General features: G+C 55.9%; 1 protein-coding gene across 1 annotated transcript; it reads left to right on the top strand.

Moving 5' to 3' along the window:
- Positions 1–10,483: 10,483 nt before the first annotated feature.
- Positions 10,484–15,605, top strand: DLX3 (distal-less homeobox 3). Its single transcript, XM_045837049.1, has 3 exons — positions 10,484–10,997; positions 12,053–12,243; positions 13,804–15,605. The coding sequence occupies exons 1-3, from the start codon at positions 10,673–10,675 to the stop codon at positions 14,149–14,151; spliced, it is 864 nt and encodes a 287-aa protein (XP_045693005.1). The 5' UTR covers positions 10,484–10,672; the 3' UTR covers positions 14,152–15,605.
- The last annotated feature ends 8,170 nt before the right edge of the window (positions 15,606–23,775 follow it).

Here is a 23,775-nt window from a genome sequence, read left to right on the forward strand (position 1 = left end):
CAGAGGTAGTTTGCACTGGTGAAATGGAACTCGGAATCTTCAATGGTTAATTTTACATGCCAGTCAGATGGGGTCATGGGGTGCCCTGATATGTGGTTAGGCTTTATTCTGGGTGAGTCTGTGCAGGTGTTTCTGGAGGAGATCAACGTTTGAATCACTAGACTGGGTGAAGCAGATTGCCCTCCCTAAGGTGGGGGTGGGGAAGGAGGCTCATCAGTCTTTCAAAGGCCTGAGTAGCAGACTTGAACTAGAACTTCCACTGTCTGCTCTCCTGGGCCGCAGGAGACTCAGGCTGGAATTACACCATCAGCTCTCTGGGGTCTTCAGCTTGCTGATGACAGATGCTGAGACTTCTCAACGTCTGTAACCACATGAGCCAATTTCTTACAGTAAATACATGTATATACCTCTCTCCTGTGGTTCCGTTTCTCTGGAAAACCCAGACTAATATAGATTTCAAGTAAGGTACAGTGTTAGTAAAAATTTAAGAAAGTCTCATTTAACTTGGAGGTTCTTTTCCGGTAAGATTTTTTTCTTTTTAATTCTATAGCAGCCTTACTTCCCAAATACGTCTTTTTTTTTTCCTGCGTGAGTTTTTGTCATGGGCCCCACGTGACATTGAACAAATCAGATGCAGTCAGTGCATCCTTCTCCAGGCTCCTTACGGCCTCTGCAAAGATCATCAAAGAGTTTTGGGAACACAGCACATAAACTTCTGTTTTGTTATAAGCCCTTCCCCATGCTCATCTTTAATGGACTTCCAAATTAGGGAAGGGTGTTCTTTTTATCTCATCCTTTAATCATATGGCTTTACGGCAGGTCAACATTTTACACCTCTGCCCCCCCCACACACACACACACTCAGAGTCATCTTGTAGGCACAGGGCGGAGGAGGCTCTCCTTCCATTTACGGAAAGCCAATAATCTCATTAAGTGCTTCCCGCGCCGGTGGAGGGAGCTGAAGAGTGACTGAAAACATTCCTTACGAAACCCTCAGCGCCCCAGATCAGAAAAGCGCGCTCCGCCGAGCAGCGCTGCGCACAGAACCTGCAGGTCACTTAGCAGACAAGATCTCTCCCATTCTGGGTAAGAAGTTTGTAGACCGAATGGAATTTGCTAAAATGTACATTTGCCCTGTCTGCTGAACAGGCCTGATAGGTGAACAAGGTTAGTGTGTGCCTGGAAATCAACCACCCATGTTTTGTGTTTTCTGTGGATTTGTTCAAATCTTCAGAGAAACCAAGATGACCGTTCGAAACTCCGTTTTTCAAATCAAGGCACCTGAGAGCTGGGGGGAGGGGGGTACCTGTTTTGTGGCCACGATTTGGACTTGAGGTGCCGTGAGCAGCGCGATCGTTGGCGCCAGACGACGAAATGGGCTCGCCGCTGTGTTATCACTCCTCCGCACCTTGTGCTCCCACGGGGCATTTTGGCTGCAACTTGCGAACCGAACAACGTAACTTCACTCGGCTTCATAGAGCGATCAAGAAAACAGGACGATGTCGCGCGCTCCTCCGTGTGCTATGCCCAGGCTGATTCAGCAGCCACTGGTTCTGACTGAAGATTGGTGTCTTTTGGGGTGATGACAAGCATTTTGATCGCCTTAGGAGTGCTTGTCCGTCTCATCCTGCATTTGAGAGGCTCCCCGTGTGCGAATCTCCATACACACGTCCGAGCGCCTCTCTCCTGGGGCCCGAGCCCAGATTCTTTCCTGCAGACTGTGCGGCGGCCCTCTCTGTCTGGGGTGTGTACCTCCGCAATCCAGCGCTGTGTGTCCTTTCACCTGTCCTGACAACGACAGCCATCCTGCCCTCTTGTCTTCGTGATGACGTTGGGGTGGCATCATGTTACTGTCCTTCTCACTTTCACGATCTGATTTCTGAGGAAACACGCTCCCAATGTCCATGTGAAAAATCAGACTGGCGTCATCCCAATCCACAGGCCAAAGGCGACTCAAGTCACCGTCGCTGAAGTCGCAACTTCAGGGCCGTCCCTCCGAGTGATGTGGTGACAATGGCCTGAATGTCACGGTTGCAAACACTAGCGGCCCTGCACACGGTTGCTTACACGGTTGCTTAGACTTGCACCTATGTATTGCTCTTTCTCTTTTCTTTTTTATTAGAAACTGCAAGTGGTATTGGACTTTTTTTAAAGATTTTATTTATTTCGTTTTAGACAGAGGGGAATGGGAGGGAGAAAGAAAGGCAAAGAGCAATGTGAGGTTGCCTCTCTTGGGCCCCCTACTGGGCACAAGACTGTGCTTCCTGCATTTGCATGTCTATTTCCTTCACCAAATTATGGCAGTTTTTTTCCATTATTTTTTCAAATAGAATTCTGATTTCTTGCTCTTTCTCTTCTCCTTTTGGCACCCCTATGATACAAATGTTGGAACACTTGTCCCAGAGGCTGCTTTCTCCATCCTCATTTTTTTGGATTCTCCCTTCTTCTTCTTGTTCTGATTAGCCGTTTTTTGTTCCTTTATGTTCAAAATCATTGATTTGATTCTCAGCTTCATCCACTCTACTGTTGTTTACCTGTAAATTAATTTTATTTATTTATTTATTTATTTTTAGAGAGAGGGGAAGGGAGGGAGAGAAACATCAATGTGTGGTTGCCTCTCATGAGCCCCCTCCTGGGGACCTGGCCTGCAAGCCAGGCATGTGCCCCAACTGGGAATCGAACCAGAGACCCTTTGGTTTGCAAGCCGGCACTCAATCGACTGAGCCACACCAGTCAGGGCTAAATTAATCTTTATTTCAGTTCATGTATCCTTCATTTCTGAAGGAATCTTTTTTATGCTGTTGGGTCCTCACTAAGTTCCTTGAGCATCCTTATAACCAGTGTTTTGAGCTCTGCATCTGGTAGGTTGATTATCTCCCTTTTGTTTAGTTCTTTTTCTGGAGTTTTTTATCTGTTTTTTCATTTGGGCCATGTCTCTTTGTCTCCTCATTTTGGCAGCCTCCCTGTGTTTGTTTCTATGTATTAGGTAGAGCTGTTATGACTCCCTGTCTTGGTAGCATGGCCTAATGTAGTAGGTGTCCTGCAGGGTCCAGTGGCACAGCCTCCCCTATCACCTAAGCTGGGTACTCGAGGTGCGCCCTCCATGTGGTCTGAGTACACCCTCCTCTTGCAGTTGAGACTTGGTTGCTGTTGGCAGGTGAATGGAAGGGATCTACCCAGGATAGTCAGTTGCAAGGACTGGCTGTGACTATTAACCACCAGCCTCCGCCCTCCATGGAAAAGCAGCTGTGCAAGAGCAGGGTGGTGGTGCTCTGACATGGTCTGTAGCTGTCCACTGGGTGCGCTGGCCCTGGGGATTTCCATGCTGGTGCAGGCCAAGATCAGCCCTCACCTGTGTTTTACCCAGTGCACCCTGCCTGAGCCATAAAGCAATATGAGATGGCTGCTACTTGTGCTGGGCTTGGAGATTCCCAGGTGAAGCCGAGCTGTGAATCTAGACTGGCTGCTAGTGCTCGGCCTGGGGCTCACTGAAACCAGCTGTTGCTTGTTTGATAGGATTTAGGAAGTTGTGAAGCATGAGCCAAGACCAGCCATTCATATGGAAAAGTCATGGTTAACAGTTTGGGTGGGCCCTTAATTTGGGTGGGACAGAGTCTCAGGTGATCTCCAAGGTGGGACAAACAGTGTTAGCCAGGTTGATGGAGTCTCAGATACGGCACCCACCTGCCAGGTCTGTGGCTGTGTGGGGAAAGGGCCCAGAAAAGGGACAATGACCTCTGCCTGCCTTTCTGTCTGGGAGAAAGCTGTCCCCCAGCTCCTGCCTTGAAGCCAGACACTTCAGTTCCTCCCTGTGTGCCACTGGTGCCTTTCAAGCTGCTACCCCAGTGCTAAAACTCAGAGGGAGTGAGTCTAAGTACAACCATGTGTGGGTTCTTTAAGAGGAACTGCTTGGATTTCAGAAGTTTCTTCCACCAGCTCAATCCCCACTGGTTTTTTGCAGCCAGAAGTTGTGGGGACTTATCTTCCTGGCACCTGGAACCCTGGGCTTGGAGGCTTGTGTGGGGCCAAGACTCCTTGCTCCCGAGATATCCCCCCCAAAGTTTTATCCACCACATGCGGGTGTGGGACCAGCCCGTTCCACGTCTTGCCCCTCCTACCAGTCTGGATGGATGTGGTTTCTTTCAGTTTGTAGTTGTCAGACTTCTGTTCAACTCGATTTCTGCCAGTTCCCAGTGATGGCTGTTCTATATTTCAGTTGTAATTGTGATGTGGTGTGGGGGGACGAGCCCTGTTTAGCTATGCCGCCATCTTGACTGGAACTCCTCCCATTCTCCTTAAACCTCCGGTCCCACCACCTCCCCTCTCCTCAGCCATTAACTTCACACCTCCTTTGTGTGCACACCCATACAGGGACCCCAAACATCTTGAACAATTCTGTTTACTCCAAAATGTTTCAAATATCCAGAAAATACAGAGAATGGCATAGCAAACACCCATGTGTCTGTCCAGTACCCAACTCTATCGAATTATCTTCTGACCCCCAAACCTGCAAACAAACCTGTCCACCCCACAGAGGGTAACAGTCAGACTGCTTGGGTTCAAATCTTAAACCTAGCATTTACTTATTTTCTCTGTGCCTCAGTTTCCCCCTTTGTCAAAAGACAGAAATGAGCATGCCCACCTCATAGGGTGGTGTTGGGACTGTATTAATTCATATGTGCAGAATGTTTCAAATAGAGCCTGGCACGTAGTGAATGCTCAGTGAAAGCCAGCATGTGGCCCTGGCTGGTATGGATCAGTAGATTTAGTGCCAGCCTGCGAACCGGAAGGTCGCCAGTTCCATTCCCAGTCACATGCCTGGGTTGTGGGGCAGGTCCTTAATTGGGGGCTTGCGAGAGGCGAATGGTCGATATATCTCTTGCATACAGATGTTTCTCTACCTCTCTCTCCTTCTCCCTCCCTGCCCCCTCTCTGAAAAGTAAATAAATAAAACCTTTTTTTTAAAAAGAAGGAAAGCCAGCATTTATTGTTTCATCTTCCCTCCTGACTCAACGGAAGAGAGAGTCCGTTGCAAGGCTAACCTCCCGGGCGGGGTTCCAGATCCTTCCCCTCCCACCTACTCAGGGACCACACTCTTGATTAACCTCTCTCTGCTGGCTGCTGTCATTGATATCTAAACAGGCTTGCTCCCATTTAAAACACACTCACACACACCCCTCTGGATATGCCAAATGCCCTCCAGCCACCACCCTCTCTGTTCCCTGCTGCCTTGCCCGCACTTGTTCTCCCTGTTCCCTCCCCTCCCACTCGCCCCTCAGCCACGTAAATAGCTTCCAGCTTCCCCTCCAGGAGACTGCTCTTCCTGACGGCACCACATGCTTCCTTGAGATGCTGTCCAGTGAGCTGGCGTAGCTCAGTGGATTGAGCTCGAGCTGCAAACCAAAGCATCGCAGGTTCGATTCCCAGTCAGGGCACATGCCTGGGTTGCAGGCCAGTGAGCATATTGCCCTCTTCATTCTGTCCGGACCACACGTCCACCACAGGATTTGACCCCCTCTTTCTTGCAACGCTCTCCCAGCTCCCTCTCCTCTCCGGCCATGGTCTCACAGGTGCTGCCCTGGGACCCTCCTTGGCCCTCTGTTCTCTCCCTCCCCTCCTGGACCACCTCGCCCACACCTGTGGCTTGGCTTACTACAAGATGTTGATGATCCCTAAGTTACAACTCCAGCCCCAGCTTCTTTTGTTGATTTTTCAGTCCACGTAGCCAGCTTCTGCTGGACAGCTCCTCCTAGTTGTTTCAAAGATGCACAAACTCAAACACGATCGGAACGGAGCTCATGGCACAACCACTTAGGAGAATTAATCAGCACTACATTCTAAAGCTGAACATACACACACCCCGTGGCCCACAATCACAGCCTCAGACACCCAACAGCTGTGTGTGTATGTGTGCACCAATGCCATGTGCAAGGACGCTCCCAGCAACACTATTCATGATAGCCCCAAACAGAAAACTTCCCCAACGCCCATCGGCAGGAAAGCAGATAAATAAGTGGTGGCCTATTCACAGGATGGAATGCCCACATCCCGTGCTGAAAGGGGAGAGGACCTGCAAATCTCTCCAGCTAGTTCCACAGCTGGGTTGGGTGTATGCGGATTCACTGATTATGATTTCTGCACTTTTCTGTGCATATGTCATATTCAAATGAAAAGTTAAAAAAAAAAGATACATCTTCTTCCCCATCACACACCCCCACCCCTGTCCTAGTGTTCTCTCTCAGGCAGGTTCCCAACTTCCCACGCAGGTGCCCGAGTCAGAAGTTGGGGCTATTCCCAGCGGCTCCCCTCTCCATTACTAGACCTCCTTCCGTCTCTCAGACCCACCATTTCTCTCCACCTCCGCCGCCTCTTCCTCAACCCAGACCCATTTCCCCTCCTGCTTGGCCTTCTCTGTAGTAGCTTCTCAGCCTCCAGGCTTGTCCCCTCTGACTCACCCCCACACAGCAGGTAGGGGGACCCCTCGAGAGTGAAAAACCAGCCATGTCTCCCCCCTACCCCCCACCCCCCAGTTGAAGGCTTTCGGCTTTTCCCCACACCCTCCAGGTAAAGCCCATTCTCCTGCTGCTCGTGGGTCCCAGGTCCACTCTGACTTTACCCCCAGGTGCCCTTCCCCCGACACTCTGTCCCCGGCCGTCCCAGGAGCCTCTGCACAGGCTTTCCCTGTAGCTGGGAGCCCTCTCCTGCCCCTCCTCCCTGCTTTTCCTGACCATGCCCCCCAGATCTTCAGTGCCACCCCCCCCCACCGCCTGCATGAAGGGCTCACAGCGGTGGGTGTTTGCCCCCCCCCCCAGTACACATCCTACTGGGCCTCAGACTCCATGGAGGGGACATCATGTCTGTCTTGTTCATCACTCAGCCTCAGCAGCTGGCATAGCAGAGGCTCAAATACTCATTGAATTAGGGAGGTCCAGGCTGCAAAGTGCTGGAGGCCTGGGGGGTACCTTCTCCTACCAAAAGTCCTAGAATTCAAAATCAGAGAACATCAGAGCTTGAAGGGGCCTCCGAGGACACTTGTTGATTGACAAATGAGAAGCCTCAAGGAAGGAGCCCCTGGCTGGTCAAGGATGAAGGATGAGTGAGAGAAAGGAGAGGCAGAAGCTGCAGAGTAAGGCAAGGTATTGATTAAAGTGAATCTTGAGTGCTGCTAGGGCTCCTAAGAGACGTAAAGATAATATTCCTTCTGGGGAGGATGGCACAGCCCCTGCGTGGGGTCCCCTGCCCAGGTCTACCCAGTGGAGCTGGACTCCGGCCTCCTTACAATGACCACTAGATGGCGCCAGACCCCCAGGAAAGAGAGGGCAAGGCTGTCCTGTTCACCCTCTTCTTCCATCCATGTCCTGACTTTCTCCCTAGACCTGGCATTCTGTGAACCCAGTTACCGCAGCCGTGCCCGGGTGGCATGATACTTGGACTCCAGGAAACAGCTCGCTTCAACAATGTACCTTTTCTCATGCCTGGTAGAGAGTGGGCAATGGACCCTTACCTGGGCATTGACGGACACTGCCCCTACTCCCTCCTGCCCTCCTCCCAGAGGCCCTTGCAGACTGCCCTGCATCACCCTGCCACCGGGGGCAGGACTCTGATCAGGCCCACACCTGCTCATCTTGTTGGCCCAGACAAGGCGCGGTGGGTGGCACTGGTCCCACTGCATCCTCCAGCAACCTCAGCCACCCTGAGCTGGCAGGTGCTCACCCAGCTGCTGGTGCTCCAGTACTGAGGCCTGACAGGCCCCTTTCAGGCCATGGTGGCCTCCTCTGGGAATCTGCTCCTGCTCGTACCCAGAGCGGGGCCGCTGGAGAGCAGTGCCTGCACCATGCCTCCCCTTTTGCTGACCCTGCAAAGCCGACCCAGCTGAGATGATTCAGCTGCTCTCCAGCATCAGGGAGTCTCACTTATTCATTCATCAAACACCAGTTAGCACTGAGGTGGTGTGTGCCAGGACCTGCCCTCGTATCTGGATGGTAGCAGTGAACTGGAAGGATACAGCCCCTGGTGTAGTAGAGCACACAGTGCCACCAGGAACCCGACGTTAACCTCCCATCACGACAACACGACCTGCTCACTTAAGTCACTAATGCTGTGTTTTTTTGTCCGTTTCTAGAACTCAGCCTTTCAGAGCAAAATGGAGCAAAGAAATTATTCTAATGTAACCCACCACCAACGTGATGATTTTTTCATGATTCCTGGACTCCCAGTCCAGTGCTCATTCATTCACTTGGCTCGAGAGCCACCGGGATGGGTGGGAATGAGGAGGGAGAAGTGAGGGGTGGGTGAGGACCTCAGGAGTAGACCCCGTGCCATCTCTGAATCCCCCGGCCCCCTTTGAGAAGGCTGCTGAGAGAAAGAATGAATGAGCGCCTGAGAAGGGCCTTGTCCGACGCTGCCCCTTCTCTGTGGGGTGCTCGGGCTCCAAAACAGGCCCTACCCGCCTCCCCTGCTCCCATCCTGGGAGGGGAACCGGCCTGCCCAGTGCCCTTCCTGCCCCCGACGCCGCGGGCTCTGTTGGCGCCCTCTTGGCAACAGAACAGAGGGCATCCAGAGCGGGTGGCAACTCGCCCCGCCAAGGGCTCGGAGCGGCGGACGATAGGCGCTGGGGGGACGCGGAGATAGACAGACAGATAGCACTCCTTTCGCCTGGCCCCCGCCCCCACCTTTCCCATGCCGAGGCCTCCCCAGAGCCGCGAAGACCTGGCGGGCACTCCTGCCCCTCGGCACACAGACTGCGACCCTCAGTCTCCACCAACTGCAGCTCTCAAAGCCCTTGGAACCCCTGGCAGGCTGCCCCGGGAGTCTGACTTTGGAGAAGTGCGCAGAGCCCGCCTGACTGTCTACCAGGGAGACCCCCTCCCCCCGCCTTGGAGAAGTCTGGAAGACTGTCGAGCCCAGAAGTGACCACAAGGTGGCGCGCTGGCACTGTTTGTCCAGGGATGGGTCAAGCAGGGAAAAAGGGACACGGCAGCCTTGTGTGAAGGTTGCATGTGGCTAGGAATTGAGTTTTGGGGGAGCTCCTTCTCCTCCCAACGACAGAGGAGAAAAGAACTGGGAGTTGAATGGAGAAATGGGCTAGGTGTTGGGAACAACTCGGATGACCTAAACGCCTGGTCCTGTGGGCCAAACAAGATTAGGATCTTTGGGGAGAGTCCCCAGGGAGGGGAGCCTCTTCTTTAGGGCCTTTTGCGGGTGGGGACGGGGTTCAAAGAGCATCATGGTTTCCAGGCACTGGGGCTAGGGAAGGGGCTGAGAGTTTTATACACCTCTGCATACAACCGCACATTCACCACACACACACACACACCTTCCCAGGGCTTACACACCCCACACACGCATTCTCACACTTTCTCACACACATTCCTGCACTCGCATACACCTCCGAGTACTGCAGAACACAGGAAATCTCACGTCACATACCCCGAGTCCACCGGTCCCAGACACCTGAGGCCAGCACTGTCCCACATGCACAGGATCACCCCCAAATTCACTGAAACAAGCAGAAGCCAGCCTGTGCCCCACCCAACTTCACGTGGGCCCCAGGTCCCCTGCTCCTGGGTGACCTCTGAAACTGCACACACACAGTTTCAGAGACAGCTCTAATATCACTACAGACAGACTGGGCGCCCCCAACCTCCCCATAAGCCCCTACATCCACACACACCAACCCCCCTAGGTCCTCTCCAACGGCGCCCTCCGTGGCGGGATTATGACTTTTGTAAGCCCAAGGCACAATTGCCTGATGGATCCCTTCCTCCATTAAGAAAAAATGTTTTAAAATTACATTTTGTTACTGCACTGTTGTAAAGACAACACTTGAATAGCATATTAGTAGCATATATTCAAACATTTTCTTCAACCTAAATTTTCTTTTTTTCCTTTCCTTTGATTTTAAAAGAAATTAAAATATTTTCATGAGCCCTGGATCTTTCTCACTTGGGTAGGTTTGTGTGCCTGTCATTTGCACTGGGCGCGTGCACACACAGTTACACACACCCCTTGTAACCCCTCCCTCCACAAACACCCAATGGGCAAATTCCGCTCCTTCCTCCTTGCACCTGAGCCCACCTTCCATCCCCCCAGTCAGGCAGACAGACCGACTGACAGATCCTGGAAGCTCTATACGGTCACCTCCCCCACCTCCACTCCTTCCTTCAGAGACAGGGTTTATCGGGGCTGGGGGGGAAACACCAGAGAAGGAGCGAGAGGTGCGTGCGTGTGTGTGTGTGTGTGTGTGTGTGTGTGTGTGTGTGTGTGTGTGTGTGTGTGTGTGTGTGTGTGTGTGTGTGTGTTTTGGTTACAACAAAGAATGGAGGAGAGCGGAGAGCGAGCGAACGCAGGAGCGTGTTTTGCCTCGAAGGCAAGACTTGCAGCCAATCAGAGCGCTGGAGCCTCCCTCCGCGACTCCTCGGAGTCTATAACCGGCTGGCCGGGCGGAGCTGGCAGCATTTGACTGTGGCTTGGGACGCGACGAGAGGCGCGCAGCGACCGTCCGAAGGCCGGCGCTCGTGTAAGCGCCCCTCGGCCTCCCCTCCCCCGAAACGCTGCGGGACCCTCCTCCCGCCCTGCGGACACACACACACCCCGCGCTCGGCTCCTCCGCCTCTTCCGCGCTCCAGCCCGCGGCCGAGGCCAGCCCGGTGGTGGCGCGGCTCCCGCCAGGATGAGTGGCTCCTTCGATCGCAAGCTCAGCAGCATCCTCACCGATATCTCCAGCTCGCTTAGCTGCCATGCGGGCTCCAAGGACTCTCCCACGCTGCCCGAGTCTTCCGTCACTGACCTGGGCTACTACAGCGCCCCGCAGCACGACTACTACTCCGGCCAGCCCTACGGCCAGACCGTGAACCCCTACACCTACCACCACCAGTTCAATCTCAACGGGCTTGCAGGCACGGGCGCTTACTCGCCCAAGTCGGAGTATACCTATGGAACCTCCTACCGCCAGTACGGAACCTACCGCGAGCAGCCGCTGCCCGCCCAGGACCCAGGTGAGGACCGCGGGGTCGCGGGAGAGTGGGCGACTCGGGAAGGTTCTCCTGGGAGAGAAAGGCGGGGAATTGAAACAGAAATCTAGGGGAGCGTCGAGGAAAAAACACGTACTGTCTGGAGTTAGACAGAGAAGGTGGGCTACAGGGCCCCAGGCGGGTACAGACTACCTTTCGGCCCCTGAGACCACCACGCGCCGCGTTGCTCGCTGTGCGCTGCGGTCTCCGGCGAGGATCGGGGAGAGTTGGGGGCGGGGGGCACGCGAGGGCCGTGGATTGTCAGGGGGGCCTCCTCATTGAGGTGCTTTCGCGGAGAACCTCAGCAGGCGGCCCTCCATCTGGCTGCGGAGGGCTTGAGGGTGGGCATCAGGGACTGGAAACCCCAGCGGACCCTCTGGATTTGAGCTGGGGAGAGGGCGAATGGTGAGGGGGTCCTGGAGGCACCCCAGAATGACAGGGACACCGCGACTGAGAAGTGGAAGAGCCTCAAAAGAGAAAGGTGAAGACAAAGTGAGAGAAAGGACAGAAAAAAGGAAGGGTGAAAAGGACGGAAAAAAAAAAGAAGGAAGGGAAGGAGGAAGGAGTCTGTACTATGCTTGTAACTTAACGAAAATAGAAAATTATCCTAAAATAAAAAGTTTTTAAAAAAGAAGAAAGAGGGAACAGGAAAGAGGAAAGGAGTGACAGACAGCAAGACAGGGAGAGAAGGGCTCGGCCCGCGTAGGGGTCGCGAGCGGCTGCGAGCTGGGAGGCAAGCCGGGAAGGCGTCCTGAGCGAAGCCTCGGCCGGCCGGGCCCGGGCGGTGCTGGCGCCGGGGACTGCGCTCCGGGGCCGGGCGCGGAGCTGGGAGCTGGGAGCGCCGCGTCGTGGGCGGCCGCCCGTCGCTCTGCAGCCGCCGCTCCCTCCCGGGGCTCCGGCGGCGCCGGCGGCGGGGCGCGCAGCCGGGAAATCCCGGGGGAGTCAACGGGCAGGAGGGTGGGGCGTCCTGCAGGGCCCTGGAGGACGCCGGGGTCGCGGGCGAAGACTGAGGCGCCCCCCGCCGGGTGTGTTACTCGCAGTTTCGGTGAAGGAGGAGCCGGAAGCCGAGGTGCGGATGGTGAACGGGAAGCCCAAAAAGGTCCGAAAGCCGCGCACCATCTACTCCAGCTACCAGCTGGCCGCCCTGCAGCGTCGCTTCCAGAAGGCCCAGTACCTGGCACTGCCCGAGCGCGCCGAGCTGGCGGCGCAGCTGGGCCTCACGCAAACGCAGGTCAGTTCGGGGTGATCGAGATCGCGAGACTTCTGGGGGGCCGCGCGGGACCCCGGGACTCCCCAGGCACTATCCAGCCTGAATGGCCTTTTAAATCCCCAGTAGGCCCTTGAAACCCTTGCCTGTGGGTAGAGGGACCCCCAAATCTCAACTTCTGTCGGAAGTTTCTGCACTAGCACATGTACAGGCATGCATATTTGTGAACCTGTGCAACCGCGTATGTCTGTCAGCAGGAGAGGTGTCCTCCTCCCTCTAGCCCCAAACCCCAGTCCCCACAGTGCTGGTCACCCACTTGAAAGGAGTCCACACATGTGGCTTCCCCTCAGGCTAGGCATGCATGGGTAGAGGTGGACATACACGTTCGTACACATGTGCCATATTGCACACATGCGAATGTATCTGTGTACACGTGAGAATGTTCCCATGAGTGTGACCTTTCAAGGGTCACTGTGTTTGTGGATAGAGGGGCACATGGGCATGACTGCACACTGGGGAACTTGGTGAGTTCGTGTTCAAAAGTGTGTTCTTGCTTCAAAATGCTGCATCGCTCGCTGCTCAGCCACCAAATGCTCCACCCCTTCCCCTGCCCTGAGCGGACTGGAGAGCTTCCCACCCAAGGCGGGCAGGGACTCACCTCAGCCTGTCCCTAAAGCCCCCAGCAGCCTGTCGCTGCTCAGGGGAGGAGTGGCGGCTGCCTGGCTCCCTGCAGGTGTTGACAGGCGGGCCTGGGTTGCGGCTGCGTGCGTGGGGCCAGGTCCGCCGGGAATCTGGGTCACCCGGTGAGAAGCTGATTCATTGTTTGTACCAGTCATGGGGTGGGGAGCAGCAGGGGGAGGAGGAGGTACCCCAGGGAAACTTTGGGAAATCGAGGCTCACCTGCTCCTGAGACCCCAGGTCACCTCAGTTAGACAGCCCTGGAGGTCCCTCCATGCCTGGGTGTGTGAGCATGGGTGCTCACGCTTGTGGGTGTTTATCTGGGAGTAGTGCCTGCGTGTGTGTATCTATAGCCTGGTGCATGTGTGTGAAGCAGTGAGTGGGTAAGTTCTGCACACGGAGATGCTTGTGTGGGTGTGTGTTTATCTGTGTATCTATGTGCCTCTGAGTTTCTAATGTGAACAAAAGGCCACAAACTGCCCATCGCCCACCTGGGCTGCCTTTTATTGGGTGCTTACTACATACCAGGCTGCTCTGGGTTTTTATCTGTCTTAACGTTTTTTTGAGCGGCATAATGACCCCATAAGGTAAGTAATAGTGCTGCAACCATCCCATTTTGCAGGTGAGGAAGGAAAGAACCAGAGAGATTGAGTAACTTGCCCAAGTCGCACACTTAGTGACCAGCAGAGTGGAGTGTGGGCCCAGGCAGTTGAAAGTTACTTGCCACAGTTCTATCCCAGAGAGAAGAAGGATGCTGGCCTGGGAGTCAGGATGCCGGGGTTTTGCCTGTGTCTTGACACGGGACATGGGGGCGCTGGCCTTGCCCTCTCTAGGCTGCATGCCCCACAGGGGTTTCACTCAGCATTCCCAGAGATTAACCAGCTCCCCCTTTCTCCTCGGGCGCAGGTGAAAATCTGGTTTCAGAACCGCCGCTCCAAGTTCAAGAAGCTCTACAAGAACGGGGAGGTGCCCCTGGAGCACAGTCCCAACAACAGCGATTCCATGGCCTGCAACTCACCGCCGTCGCCCGCCCTCTGGGACACCTCCTCCCACTCCACTCCGGCCCCTGCGCGCAGTCAGCTGCCCCCACCGCTCCCATACAGTGCCTCCCCCAGCTATCTGGACGACCCCACCAACTCCTGGTACCATGCACAGAACCTAAGTGGACCCCACTTACAGCAGCAGCCGCCTCAGCCGGCCACCCTGCACCATGCCTCCCCCGGGCCCCCGCCCAACCCCGGGGCTGTGTACTGAGCACCCACCTGGCCTGAACCTCCCACGAAGGATCCCCGGGGCCAGACAGAAGGCGTCTCTGTCCTAGCCAACACTCAGGAATCATCGAAGAGCACGGGGGAAAGGGAAGCCCCCTTTCCTCTTCCCATGTCCCTTCCTCCAGGGACCCAAGAGCTCCAGGTGAAATTTGCATGGACCAAGGATGTTCCCTGAACCCCTGTCCCGCTGCCTAGACGCTGGGGTACCCTTCCAGATGTTGGGGCACTCCACTCCAGCTGGGACAGCTGCTCCCCTTCTGTTCCAGAAGCCTGGATTGGCTTTGAATGGCTCATCACCTTCCAGCCTCTCACACTGAGTACTTGTTTCCCAGACTGGAGACCTGGGAGACCGGGGGCCAGTGGCGTGTTTGCAGGGCCGGCCTGGTCTGGACACCAGGCACTGTGGATGCAGAGACCTGCCGGCCTGGTTCCTCCGAAGCCACCTGTGGCTCCCCTCTTCCTGAGTACCCCTTCTGCCAAAAAGACGTTGGACATCGTGACTGGGACTCAGGGTGGGGACCTCGACCAGCCCCAGCCCTGCCCTTCCAGCCCTCATTTAAGATGTGAGGGTTGAACCAAAGAAAGTGGGGAAATCTTTTAATATGTGTGGCTTTAGAGGGAAGAACTCGAGGAGTCATCTCCATCCTCTCCCCGCTCCGGTCGGAGAGGAGGGGTCGGGTGGTCTCGGATGTCTTTCTTAAGGACCCATCTCTTCTTCCGTGTACAGGACTTTGCACAACTTTGGTTTTGAAAGCTGTTGAAAACTAGGAAAACAAAGGGCATTGTTAACAGATAGGATCAATCTCCCCTACGTGGGCACCTCTGCTCTGCCCCGCCCCCACCCCAGCTCTCCCTCTCCTCCAGTAAGCTGGCAGTTCCGGCACCAAACCCCAAAGCTCCAAGAAGACATACCAGGCAAAACAAGCCCCAAAACACCCCCTTTTCCAGTGGCCTCAAAAACCGATTGGAAAACACCCCCTCAACCGATTGCCTCGGAAACCCATGAGGTGCACCAGGCGGGAGGGGAGGGTAGTGGCTCCGTGCCTTCAGGGGGATGTCTAGCCACCCCCTCAGAGCTAACCCCTCCGCCCCGATGTGGGCAAACATTGAAGAGAAGGAGAGGTGGAAGACTGTAGCGCTATATATATGACTATATATATATATATATATATATGGTCTGTATTTTTTTTAAGAGCAGCAGAAAGAAGCAGCCTCCTCCCTGTGTGGTTTCCTATTTACGTGGCCCTTTCCTCGTGGATGTGCCCAGATGCGCGCTGCGAGCGGAGAGAACCGGGGGCGTGGGCTCCGGCTGGACTGGGGTTCGGTGGGAGGTGCAGAAGTGGGAAGAGGCGCGGTGGGTCTCCAGGAGTCCCGACCAGGGGGACAGGAACTGAGCCAGCTCCCCACCCCCTCCCAGCCTTCTCATTTCCGCTTTCCTACTGGACCCATCTTTATATATAATGTTAATAAAAAAATGAAGAAAATAACTCCTGAGCTCTTTGAACCGGAGGCTGGAGGCGGACGGGGCTCTCTCGGAGGAGGCCCGGCGGGCGGCTGGGGCAGGTGTGGGGTGGGGAGAGAGCTCTGGGCCTCCCAGGGCCCTGCTGGAGCTCTGGAGTCAAGCGCTGGGCTGGGCCCGGCCCCAGGTGGCAGGTGCTCGTGACCCCGTGGCTGCCCCCAACGTGGGCAGGTCTGGCGGGTGGTGGCCTCTGGCCCTGACTCCACTCTGCGTGGTGGCTTGGCGTTGCCTGCCAGCCAGATGCCCTCCGCCACTGCTGCCGCTGGGTCACCTCAGGGCTGCTCTTTGATCTTGGGCTCACACGCAGACATGCTTACACACGCGTGTACACCCCCTGCCTCCACGCCCAGGCACTCCCCCCCTTCTCCCTCCTGTCTATCCTTTCCAGCTTGGGGTGAGGTGGAGGCCTCAGGCGAGGGGAATGCCTCTGCTCCAACAGCTAGCAGGGCCCCTGAGCCAGTGGGACCTAGGCTGGATGACAGAATCACACAGAGCCGGGGCTCTGGGGTGCTTCTCAGGGGGAGCTCGGCCCTGACTGAGAGCCTTCTTGTTGCCGCCACTCCCCTCTTCTAGCTGCCCAATCCCACGACTTTGGAGACGGAGTTGCAGGTGGTCAGATGAATGCAGGTGTGTGTGAGCGACACGTCTTAGTGCAGGTGGGAGGCAATGTGAATGCATGCACACGCTTGTGAAGCTACCTCTCTCTTACACACACACATGTACCCAGACACACGGTGACATGTCCGTGTCATCCCACATACATGCACCCGCACTTGAGGTGAAGGTGTCCTCTGCAGGCATCATACGCAGCCACAGACACACACCTGAGACCCCTTTGCATCACACACGAGTACAAAGCCAAAGCCACAGCACTCCAAGAGGCACAGTCACTCATTGCCCAAGTTGCCCCCATCCCGCACACACGCAGGGTGGCTGAGGCTGCTCCTTACACTGGAAAAAGTCTTGGGTGGAGAATCAGCAACACCACCTGGCAGCCAAGGTGGCCCAGAGCAGCCTGTGAGGCCCTCAGTTTCCTCATCTGTCAAGTGGGGACAATGGTCCCCACCCTGCTGTCTTCCGGGGCTGCTGTGGGGCAGAAAGCAGAGTAAGCCTGAAAAGGCAGAAGGAGCTGCTCTCACCCAAGGTCCTCGTTAGCCAGCAGTCTCAGACACGCAGCTGAGGGGCTCTCGGGCAGGGGCTCAGGATCAGTGGGGACCCTCCCCCTCCCACTTCACCCTTCTTCCTCTCAGAAAGCAGGCCTGCCCCTCCCCACATGCCCGAGGGAGACGGAAGGGAGGACGCCAGCCGGGTTGGCAAGGGTTAAGTGGCAGCTGCCAGGCGGGGCCGAGCCGAGCAGTTTGGTTTGAGGGCTGCGTGCAGGCAGGAGCAGCGAGGCGGCAGCCGGGCAGACTTGCTGGAGACACTGCATTTTATTAGGGCTGGGCTGCCAGCAAAGGGAGGGAGAGGGGAAAAAAAAGGGCAGAAAGAGAGAGGAAGGAAGGAGGGAGGCCAGGCGGGCAGGCTGGCGGGCGGCTGCTCTGGGATGAAAGGGTGTTGTAAGCTCCCTAATTCCACCCTGCTCATCCCTGCTCCGTCAGGCTGGATTAACTGCCCGGGTGACCTCCCTCGGGGTCAGCCCCACCCCTGACCTCTCCTTCCTCCTCTCCTCACCTCCAGGCTGGTCAGGTCACCCTCTTCACCGGTGTCGGTGAGACACAAGCACGGGGGCTTGGGTGGGGGACCTGGGCCCACCTCTGCCAGGTGCTCCTTGACAGCCCCTAGCATCACCTTGTGGAGACCTTCGGGGGACCGTGGGGTGGGAGAACCCCAGTCCACCCCGAGGGTCACTGTTCTCCAGCCCTTAGTAACAGCTGGCATTTGCTAAACTCCTACTCTGTGCCAGGCACTTTGCATGTGCCCCCCACAACGACCTGGGACACCTGAAGTGAGCGGTATGGTGCCTATTTTTCAGATCAGGAAACTGAGGCTCAGAGACTCAATCAAGGTCATATAACTAATACATTGAGATTTGAACCTAGGTCTGTCTGAAAAATGGATTCTCTTAATGGGCTTTAATTTTTTTTTAATTTATTGATTTGAGAGAGAGAGGGAGAGAAGCATCAACCTGTCGTTCCACTTATTTATGCGTTCCTTGATTGCTTCTTGTGTGTGCTCTGATAGGAGAATGAACCCACTACCTTGGCGTATCAGGAGGATGCTCTAACCGACTGAGCTACCCAGCCAAAGCTTCTTAATGGACTTTTCTGCTACTAGGTTTACTAAGATACGCCCCAGGGCAGAGAGTCGGGGAGCTGGAGCCACCGAAGCTCCGCCCACCCCAGCCGCCAGGCCTCCTCCCAGGGAAGAACCCTGGGAGCAGTGGAGGGGGAGGGGCTGGGCTTTCTTCCCCTGGGTTGGTCCTAGGAAAGCTTAACGCGGTGGTCAGGAATGTGCACGCTGCAGTCAGCTGACCCAGACCGAAGCCTGCCTTCACCACCGCAGTGACTGTGTGATCTCGGGCAAGTCACTTAACTTTTCTAAGCCTCAGTTTCCTCGTCTGTAACGCAGGGATAATGCTACCTACCTAGCAGGGCTGTTGAGAGGATTAAATAGGATAATGTGAGTAAAATGCTTAACAAAATGCCCAGCACACGGTGAGTACAGCTCACCTAATGAAAGTTGCTGTTGACAGTGGTGGCAAGGGAGATGGAGCTCACTGCCCACCTCACCTCCTGCCTTCACCTCCTGCCCCACCCTCCCCTCCCATACCCCCTGATTCAGACCCAGGGCCCTGGCTGCACTTGCCACCTTGGTCGATCCACCCATCTCTAGGAAAACTCCAAGAAAGAGTAAGTCAAAGATCAATGAATATTTACTGAGCACTTGCTGTATGCCAGGCAGTTCTAGGGGCTGGAACCACAGACGACTGACGGCTGGGGAAAAAAGGCACAGGCCTGTCCTAGGTGCTCCAGGGCCAGAGGCAGGCACCCTGGGCCACCCTGGAGAGACTCCCCATTGGGCAAACTCAGCACAGTCAGGGAGGGCAGGACGGGGGCAGTGGGTGGCAGGAAGGAAACCGGGACAGCCTTTATGGAAAATGAGGTGTTTGAATTATGCCCTGAAAGAAGACGGCAGCCATGACAGGCGGAGCTGGAGGTCTGGGAACATAATTCCTGGGGGCCCTACATATGGAATAACACCCCTTCCAGGAATCAGGGGGTAGGAAGGCAGGAAGCTGGGGCAGAGCCGGAGAGCTCAGCCTCGTGGACCCGCATGGAGGAAGGCATGGATCCGGAGCGTCCCTGAATCCTTCCCTGAGTGCTGGGCTCAGAGTACCCGCATCGTTTGCCCCATTTCTGGGAGGAGACAGCCCCTGCCCCTCTCCCTTGAGGAAGTGGAGGCGAAGGGTGATCTCTGTGTCAGTCTCTGAGGCCCCCCTCCCCGCCGGCTTTAAGGCACCGGGAGATCTTAGAGACCTCACCCCAGTTCAGCCTCCATAAACCATCTGCCTCAGCAGCGCACCATCACCACCACTTACTCCCTAGTCCAGCAGAGCCCGCAGACCTTCCCCGGGAAGGGGTTTCCCCGCAGCTGAGACGGACCGCTGAGGCCCAGCCCCCCAGCCCCCCAGGTGAGGGCTCTGGTTGGCTAAGTCAGGCTGAGCTGCACCAACCAATCCTTGAGGAGATGAAAGAGGAGGGGAGGGGGAGGAGGGGAGGTCATAGGGGGAGGAGAGGGGAAAGCCTTCACCCAGCACCCTGGCCTCTGTTTTTCCAGCTTTAATTGCAGTGTTAATCAACTTAATAAGCTGTTTACCAACCACGGGGCAGCCTGAGACTGGGAGACTGAGGAGCCAAAATGTGCTAAGAGATGAGTTTCCTGGCAGCCCCAGGAAGGGGCTGGAGGACAGCGCTGGTGGGGGCTCAGGTTGGGGGGCTTGGGGCAGAGGGTGAGGGGGGAAGGCCAGCCTCCAGTTCTCAGAGGAGGCCCTTTTGGACCTCCGGCCAGTATCCCCAGGACCCCTCCCCAAATCTTTCTCATTTGTCACTTGCCCTGCTGGGTGCCACCGACTAGGTGACTGTTTGTAGGTCCCCAGCCACAGCATTGCGGAGGCAGAGCCTGAGTCTCACCTTCTCTCCCTCATCTCATCCCCGCTCACAGCACTGGGCCTGGGCCACTGGAGTGTTTTTGTTCACCCTGGGGAGCATTGCGGGCTAGACGGCAAGGGGGCAGGGAGGGGGGAGGGCTTTATACCAAGGTCTGGGGGAAGAGAGCTGGGGAGGTACTGGGGGGGGGGCGGTGATGAGGGATGAGGGCAGGAACTTGGCCATGTGAGGGTCACCTCCCCACCCACCAGCCGGACACATGCTGGAGCAGCAGGAAGCTCGGTGATCACCGAATGACTGAATGAATGAAAGAAGTGACAGAGAGCCCTTGGGACCCCTCACACAGCTTCTGCCGGCATCAGGTCCCGCTGCCATCGGAGGAGGGGCTGTGAGGCTGAGGGGAGACTGCCGCTCCCTGCCTCTTTGCTGCTGGCGGTTCAGCGAGAGGACGAGAGGGGCTCCCAGCACACAGTCATTGCTCCTGAGCAGCGGCAGAACTGACAGTGACCATGCCCTCCCTGTTCATTGTCCCTTCTGGGCAGTGGGAAGCAGCCCAGAGAGACTGTGTGACTTGCCCAAGGTCACACAGCAAACAAGGGACAGTCCTCCTCTGCTCACACCAGGTTATGTCTGGGCAGGCACTACTGAGTGGGTGCCCAAACCACGGCCTCTGGACTGAGGATCTGAGGCCCCCACACCGCTGTTCTTCAACTGGCCCAGCTCGCTGGCCGGTGAATTTAGGGGATTTGAAAGGTGGAGTGTGGAATTGGCCTGTTGAGCCCTACGGTGCGCTGTCTGAGAGAAGGAAGGGCTCAGGGACCCGGCATAGGCACCCTAGAAGGAAGCAAACCTGGGGATGGGGCTGACGGGGTGGGGCCCGGAGGCCCAAATTCCTAGGTTGTCTCCCGGGGCAAACGGAGCAGGATTGGAAAGGTCTGCTGAGTAAGCAGGGAAGAGAGACTCCACACCCTGGGGATTAGCTGGGGTGGGGAAGGGGATGTTCCCCCCACCTCAGGCAGTTCACCTTGCACCTGGCAAACCTGCGGCGGCAGAGCAGTGGCAGCCGCGGTGGCGGCGTGGCAGCGTGCCCTTCCCTGCGCACTGAAGGTGCCTGGCCACGTCATGCAACGCGTGTGGCGCTGCCCCACGCCCTCCCCTGGAGCCAGTAAGGCCTGCCCTGAGCTCAGAAATCACCAATGGGGGGGGGGGGTGACGTGCCCTGGGCTAAGGGAGGGTGGGGGGAAGCGGAGGCCAGAGGGAGCAGGAGGCCAGCTGGTAAGGAAGCGAAGCAGGAGAAAATTGCTCCCAAGCTCAGACTCAGATCCTCCCAAGACCTGGGCAGGGAGGGTGCTGAGGGGGTGGAGACCCACGTTTGGGCAAATTCTACACAATCAGGGAGGACGGAGCAGGCTGTCAGAAGACTGGGCGCTGACCTACTGTGCGCCAAGCCCTATGCCAAGAGCATTCGCAGGGGCTCTCAATGGCCTGGTTGGGTCAGTGCTCCGCAGCTAAAGGGTTGCATTGCATCTCTAATTCTTACAGCATTTCATTGTTTTGTGTTTCCCTTATTATAGGAATAGTTTTTCTTATTTATTGCTAGATTAAAGAATAGCTACTGTCTTATACTTATCTTGTATCCAGCCACTATACCAAAGCTTTCTTAAGCCTGGAAGGTTTCCCACCCCCTTCCCGCCCCCAGGGTCTTTTGAGCTTTCCAGGTATACAATCAAATATCAGTAAAAAGGGATGGTTTTATCCCTGAATTTAGCCTAGGGGTTACAGGAGGGGTAACATTTCAGGAAAGAAGTCAGGGACCTCTACTGCCTCTGCATTAGCTCTGGCCCCAGCAGGTGCTGGCTGGATGGTCTCACCTGCTCAGACACCTTTTTACCTGGGGTGCCCAGAAGACTGTTCTGGAAGCGCAGTCAGACATCCTCATGTGTGAGCCAGCCTGCTGCACAACTTTTTCCCTCTTTGCAAAGCAGCTCCTGCCCCGTCCACCATCCCTGTTGTCGGGCGTCTGGGGAAGACAGCCAGCCTGGGGCTGTGCTCTCGGGTGCTGGGCAACAGAGGAGTAGGGGCACTTGGGCAAGGTCCCTCATGGACAGAGAAGGTTTTCCTTGCTTGGTTGTTGGATATAATAATAGTAATAATAACTGATCCTTGCTAATCCTTTCTGTATTATAATGCCTTTTGTGTTTTAACCCAGACAGTCCTCACAACAACTCTCTGAAGCCTATGCTATCATTATCTTCATTTTCCAGGTGAGTTAGGTAAGGCACAGAAAGATTAAGAAACTTGCCCAAGGTCATAGAGTTGGACTTGAACTCAGGCATTCGGCTTCTTGTTATCTTGGTTCCTGGGGATGGAACTGTACTCTTCACCATTATGAGGTAAGCTGATGGGTTAGAGGAGGGTTTAGATAGGTGGGGGAAGAGGGACACTTTCAGCATCAAATTGTTCATGGACAAGGTGAAGCAATAAGTCGCCGTATCTCCTCACATACCTGGCATATTTCAGAACGAACCGAGGGTGCACTTTCCCGGTCTCCTTGACCTTCCGAGACACATTGATCCTTTCCCCACCCCATGGGTGAGAACATAAAGGCTCGGGAAGACAGAGTGACTTGCCCAAGGCCTTTTAGCAATGGATCTGCATTCCAGAGACTCCATGAAGTCTCTCTGGAGGAAGAGACAAATTTTATTTCTCAAGAGGCCAGGGGAAATCATTCTTATTGTTCCGATGAGGCTGTCAAGGGGCTGGGAGCAGCAGGCGTCCAAAGCCAGGGAGGAGTCCCAGCACAGACGCAGGTTTTAAAGGAAGAGGTAGGCGGACTTCAGGAGGAGGTCACAGGGGGTGGAGGAAGCCTGCATCGGTGGACCCAGCTGATTCCCCTGGGCTTGGGGAATGTGACAGGAGCCCGGCAGAGGCATGTCAGGAGCCTCCGCTCCGTCTGGCTTCCCCCAGGATCTGTTGGAGCAAAGAATTCCCGGTGGTGGCTCCAGGGCTGGGAGGAGGAGTTTGCAACAGGCCTTGGCATGCAGAGACTGAGAAAGCAGCTCCCGGGTCTGGCCTGAGAGGACGGGCTGGTGGCGGCGCTGCAGCAGGCGGCACCGTGCGCAGTGGGAGGGGTGGGGCCTGGGCAGGGTCACATGTCCCCATCCATTCTTAGTCCTCCACCCAGCCCCACGCACTGGGGCCCTTCACCCCTAAGAGAGTGGGAGCACCAGGGCTGGGGGAGGGTGATCAAAACAGAGGAAGGGGCCCTTGGTGGGGGCAGCCCCCAGACTAGGAGGGGCGGTCTCAGGCTCCTCTGGTCTGAGGGAGGAGAGCAAGTCCTGAGGGGTCAGGTAAATCAGGACAGCAAAAGGTGATCATGGGGTGGACTTCTGAGTCAAGGGGACTCCCAAGCAGAGCCTCTGACCTAAGTGGGATAATCCAGATGCCATTTCCGGCCTCACGACTGCCCTGCGTGCTCTTCATCAGCTTGAAGTGGGTGAGAGAAAGAGAGAGGGGGCTACAGGGTCACGCTGGCCAAAGGGGTTTCCTTCTGCCTGACCCAGAATTCAACTGCAGTCTGAAAGGGGATGGCCGAGATGAAGCCGAGGGGAATATACTCCATATAAGTTCCACGGAGAGTGACACCCCTCCCCTGGAAATGAAGTAATCTCTCTCTTTTGGGACCAGAGAGGCCGAACGCCTGGCACCGTGAGAAGCTGAACCAGAAAGCTGGATGTCGGAAGGAAGCTTGGGGCCAACTCCTTTCTCCTCTCTGGGCTGGCCAGACCCATCCCCCAGGATGCCAGTGGGGCCAAGTCCCCTACAGCCAGCAAGCTGCAGGGTTGGCGAGAGCTACACAATGCATCCAATGTCACGGGGGAAGCAAAGCCCCTCCTTCAGGGAGCCTCCAACCTGATGGAAAACAAGCTGTGCCTTGCAGAGCCCCAGCCTGGAGTGGAAAGTGGTGGTGGACACACATCAA

This window comes from Phyllostomus hastatus, unplaced genomic scaffold, assembly GCF_019186645.2.
Source record: "Phyllostomus hastatus isolate PE091 unplaced genomic scaffold, TTU_PhHast_1.1 phas_contig_210, whole genome shotgun sequence".
Taxonomy (NCBI): domain Eukaryota; kingdom Metazoa; phylum Chordata; class Mammalia; order Chiroptera; family Phyllostomidae; genus Phyllostomus; species Phyllostomus hastatus.